The 5,395-nt window shown below is 55.4% G+C and overlaps 1 protein-coding gene across 1 annotated transcript; it reads left to right on the forward strand.

Annotated features, from left to right (window-relative positions):
• Positions 1–1,596: 1,596 nt before the first annotated feature.
• POU4F3 (POU class 4 homeobox 3) lies at positions 1,597–2,928 on the forward strand (the record flags this gene model as incomplete). The annotated part of the gene is made up of 2 exons (XM_079917160.1): positions 1,597–1,716; positions 2,032–2,928. 2 exons carry the CDS (start codon positions 1,597–1,599, stop codon positions 2,926–2,928), a joined length of 1,017 nt encoding a protein of 338 aa, XP_079773286.1.
• Between the last annotated feature and the right edge of the window lie 2,467 nt (positions 2,929–5,395).

Consider the following 5,395-nt stretch of genomic DNA (forward strand, 5'->3'; position numbering starts at 1 on the left):
GAGAAGACCTGAGGGTGGGGAGGCCAGACCCGGTTGGGCTTCCTCTTAGGCCAGGGGGTGGCCCCTTTCACCCCGCCCCACCCCCATTAACCTTCGTGGAATCCTGACTCACAGCCCCAGGCGTGGGGTCCTAGCTTACAGGCTGCCAGGATCACTGAAACCCGAAGGCCGTTCCGCGGTGGAGGCGACGAGGTGGGCTCAGCTGGGCGCGCAGGGCTTTTCTCCCAAGCCCGAGGGCGGCGCGGCCGCGGTCCCAGGATTCCCCATGCATTATTCACGATGTTTACTAGCGCGGGGAAAGGAGAGGAGAGAAGAGGGAAGGAGAGGGGAGCAGAGGGGAGGCGAGGGCGGGGCAGTACTAACCTCAGGGCACGCAAGTCCGAAACTTCAGGAGGAAAAACAAAGTAGCTAAGTGGTTAAGAGCCTGGGAAGTCAGACGTGGCGCCTGGCACACAGTAGGCCACCAGTAAATACGTGTGTAACGGATAACGACAACGGAACGAGTGAGTGAATGGCTTTGCTCCCAACCAGTTATGTTGTCTTGGGCTTAACCCATCTGACCCTCGTTTTCTTCGTCTATAAAATGGCATAACAGTAACTATTCCACAGGGTATTGAGGGCACCCTGAGCTAACTCTAAATTGCCTAACGCACAGTAGGAGCTCTAAAATGAACGCTGCTGTTGTGGGTAATGGCGCTTGTAAGCATCAGCGGCCCAGCAGAAGTCCTCTGATCGACTCCCAAGGCCGGTGGGCAGTCCTAAAAACTAACCTGCAAGATTCCTTAGACTGGCGGCTTGGGGAATGGGGGAGGCGGGGGGCAAATTGTCTTTCTCAAGCGAAGGCAAGAAAGACAAGTGCAGAGAGGAAACTTCAGACCTCCTGCACTGGGCAGGCAGTTACTTTCCCCACCTCCACCCTGGGAGGTGGAGGTCACCTGGGGCTCATTCTGGTAGTTTCTCATCCTCCCCGGAGCCCGTCTGGGCGCTTGGAGGCGCCCCTTCGCTGCGCGTCTGGGCCGGACTCTGGTGGACCGCACCGGCGTGGGACCAGGAGCACCCTGGAAATGGGCAGTTTGGCGGCAGCTGGGCAAAGTGTGTGTATGGGGGGGGGGAGAGGGAGGGTCAGCTTCCCGGGCCACGGCTGCCCTTATATCTGGGTTATGAGAGTTGGGACAGGATGGAGAGGTTTGGGACTTTGGGGGAAAGAAGGTCCGAGAAGAAGAAGAAAGAATCCGGAAGGTCTGCGGGCTGGAGCCGGGCAGGGCGGGGCGGACGGGGAGAGGCCCGGCCCGGCCAGGGTATAAATGCTGTGTCTGGGGCGGCGGGGGCCCGCGCGGAGAGCTGCTGCCTGGCCTCGCCTCCCGGGCCGCCCCCGCGAGTCTCGGGCACGTGAGCACGCCTGCGCGCGCGCCCGGGCCCTTCCTGGCAGGCTGCTTGTAAGATGAGTGAAGGAGCAGGTGGGGGAGAGGGGAGGCAGCGAGCGAGAGGGCGAGGGGAGCGCGGGCGCTGAGCGGCGCTCACTTGGAGTGCGGCGAGCGAGAGAGCGAGAAGAGCCTGATCCATGTCCCTCGCTGCCTCCCTGCCCGGCGTGCGAAGATGATGGCCATGAACGCCAAGCAGCCTTTCGGCATGCACCCGGTGCTTCAAGAACCCAAATTCTCCAGCCTCCACTCCGGCTCTGAGGCCATGCGCCGAGTCTGTCTCCCAGCCCCGCAGGTACGTAGTGGAGCATAATTACCGCTCTAAGGCACATTTTTTGACAGGCACTTGGTTCATGTTTTTTTCATGTCGCCCAGAACAATCGCCGCTGTCTGAACCCCTCTCCTTGTCTCCCCCGTGCTCTCTCCCGGCGCGCTCTCTCTCTCATTCATGTCTCTGATCCACACGTCTGTTTCAGCAGAGCCTCTGTCTCCGTATTAATTTTTATGACCTGGGCTTTGAGGAGAGGCATCTCGGTTGCTTGAAAATGTGTTTTAATCCTGAGTTGACAGTATTCCCCACTGACCGTGCTGTGCGCCTTCTCGCTTGCAGCTGCAGGGTAATATATTTGGAAGCTTTGATGAGAGCCTGCTGGCACGCGCCGAAGCTCTGGCGGCGGTGGATATCGTCTCCCATGGCAAGAACCATCCGTTCAAGCCAGACGCCACCTACCATACCATGAGCAGCGTGCCCTGCACGTCCACTTCGTCCACCGTGCCCATCTCCCACCCGGCCACCCTCACCTCGCATCCGCACCACGCAGTGCACCAGGGCCTCGAGGGCGACCTGCTAGAGCACATCTCGCCCACGCTGAGCGTCAGCGGCTTGGGAGCCCCCGAGCACTCGGTGATGCCGGCACAGATCCACCCGCATCACCTGGGTGCCATGGGCCACCTGCATCAGGCCATGGGCATGAGCCACCCACATGCTGTGGCGCCTCATAGCACCATGCCCGCATGCCTCAGCGACGTGGAGTCGGACCCGCGAGAGCTCGAGGCCTTCGCGGAGCGCTTCAAGCAGCGGCGCATCAAGCTGGGGGTGACCCAGGCGGACGTGGGTGCGGCTCTAGCCAACCTCAAGATCCCCGGCGTCGGCTCGCTCAGCCAGAGCACCATCTGCAGGTTTGAGTCTCTCACTCTTTCGCACAACAACATGATCGCCCTCAAGCCGGTGCTCCAGGCCTGGCTGGAGGAAGCCGAGGCCGCCTACCGAGAGAAAAACAGCAAGCCGGAGCTCTTCAACGGCAGTGAGAGGAAGCGCAAACGCACGTCTATCGCGGCACCGGAGAAGCGCTCGCTGGAGGCCTACTTCGCTATCCAGCCGCGGCCCTCATCCGAAAAGATCGCGGCCATCGCCGAGAAACTGGACCTTAAAAAGAACGTGGTGAGGGTCTGGTTCTGTAACCAAAGACAGAAACAGAAACGAATGAAGTACTCGGCTGTCCACTGACTGCTGCGGGGCGGAGCGTCCGGGGCCGGGAGAGCTGAGTGTATGTCCCCCTGGAGTTGGGGGGCACGGTTATGGGGGCTCCGAGACGTTTCCTGGTAGGTCAGGCTCTCTCCCCCGAAGTCACAGACTTTCCCCTTTATCCCACCTCGTTGCCTCCCGGCCTTCTCTTTCCATTCTTTTCTTTCTATTCCCACCAGAAAAGTTTGGGCGCTAAGAAAAAAATTCCTGAAAGGCAGGCCTGGAGGGGCTTGTGCTGTCCGTGGTGCTGAAAATCGCCCTCGCGCACAAGACCGCGCGACCTCATGGCGGGAGCCCAAATGCAGGGGATGGTCAATTGGCCCGAACGCACGACTCTGGGGTGAAGACACCACTTTACTAAGCGCGACTAGACAAGGGGTGAAGGGATGGGAAGGAAGCGATAAGGAATAACACAGAGTCTAAGTGGGGCACAAACATGTACTGGAGATTTATTTAGAGTATAAAATACATGTATGTTTCCAAAGGATAGCCTTATACTCCGTTCGTCACCTAAATTTTATCCATTTCATCCTTTGGTTTGTTGTAAGTTGTCTAAGGTAGCATAGATTAGGTTCAGGGAAAATGTTCGGGGAGTAGCGGGCTCTGAGTTGTTCTCCACCATAAGGTGGGCTCCAGAAAAGGTGGGCCCAATTCAGCGACTGAAAATGCTGGGGTGGGATGGGGGGGATCCTATAGCTGGTTTGCAAGCAGCAGCCGGCCCCTGCTGTGGCTCGTCCGCCATGATCTGCTGGGTAATGACAGTAGTTTGAGGGGTAATGCCCGCCTGCAGGAAAGCAGGGCATTGGTAGCAGTCGGACTGAGGACTCTCTGACCCCAGCTCGCTGTTCCAGCCAGACTCCCAGAGCAGCTGCGTAGAGGCAGCTGCTCGAACGAAAGTAACTGTAACTTTTCCGAATCATATGCAAGTCCTTCTAACATGTCTCACCTCATTGTGCTTTTATTATTATTGTTAGCACCGTTTTTTACTGTTATTTATTTAACTCTACTTCTTTCCATCCCCCAACCTCTCGGTGGAGGTTCACTCATAGCTTTGAACGGAAAGAGGGGCGAAACCCCGGCCTGGATCTTTCTCACCCCAAGTCCCTCTGGCCCCGTCACATGTTTTCTTTCGTTGCTTCATGTAATTTGCGTGTTGCTGTGTGACCTTTGGTTTCGTTGTCCAAATAGACACAAATAAAATATTGTTTCCTTCTCTCTTTACCCCTTGAATTAACTTCTAAAATAAATGCTTTATTTTTCAACCCGAATTGCAGTGTTTTTTCTTTCTCGGAGATTAAGGACTACTAGTCTTGGAAAGGATTTAAAAGTGAGAACCCAAAAGGGCCGGGCTGTCATTTCCAGGAGGCCAGTCTCCTGCAATCTTCCCTCCTTGCTCCTCTTTCGGGGCTGCCTCATCTTCTCACCCAGATCCTCCCTGGACCTCAGGGTTTCCAGTCCCTTCCTCCACGCTTCCCACGTGCTAATCTTTCAGCTTCTATTTGCTCAACTTGACTCAGACAGAAAACTTTTAGGCCTGACTGATGGGAGTAGGCGCCCCCAATGCCTCCACTCATTGGCTGAATGATCCTGAAGTGAGTGTAACTTCTCTGAGTCTCCATCGGTTGTCTGCAGCATGAAGATGCGAATACTTACAAGGCTATTGTCAGGACTAAGTAAGATTATTTATTTAAGGTGTCTGGTAGTGCTTGGTTCTTCTCGGGAAACATGATTATTTTAAAAGTTTCAAACAGCTACATGGGAGGTGAGGAGAGATGCAAAAAAGGGAGGAAAGTGTTCTTTGCTGGGACAGAGTCGTTTGGGCTTCCTCGAGGTCAATTCAGAAATTCATTTGGAATTGTCACCCAGGAGATTATTCCACGGTCTATCGAGGCTTCTGTGTGTGTGTGGGGGGGGGATGGCGGGTGGATAATGAGATAATTGCGGCAAAGATCCTGGCCTGGTGCCTATACACAGTAGGTGCTCAACAGATGCCGGTTTCCTTCTCTCTCTTCCACATACTCTAAAAGGGGGAGGAAATCTTATCTGTGAGACGCAGAAACACCTTCATGATTTAAAAATTAATGTTCCAAGTCCTGGAGTCGTCTGTACATTTCCCCACTGTGTCTGCAAAGAACTCTGCGTCATCACCTCTGGACTGAAATTCGAAGCAGAGCGGGTCTCCCCTCCGCGCGATACGCCCCCCTATTGCAAAAGCAAACCTGGGGATCATCCCCAGCCCCTGGGTCTCACCCTGTCGCCCCCGCCTTGCGCACCAGCCCCAGCGATTCCTCCACCTCCCTCTCCATCGGGTGTCCTTTAATAATAAATGCCCTTATGCCATTACATTATATTGTGGGTTTTGAAAATTTAAAATACGGCTGATGCAATATTAATTGCCTATAGTGGTATAAAACACAGGGCCAGAGCCCAGCCGGGCTGCAGATGAGGT

The sequence above is a fragment of the Stenella coeruleoalba genome (assembly GCF_951394435.1).
Source record: "Stenella coeruleoalba genome assembly, chromosome: 3".
In the NCBI taxonomy this organism is placed as follows: Eukaryota; Metazoa; Chordata; class Mammalia; order Artiodactyla; family Delphinidae; genus Stenella; species Stenella coeruleoalba.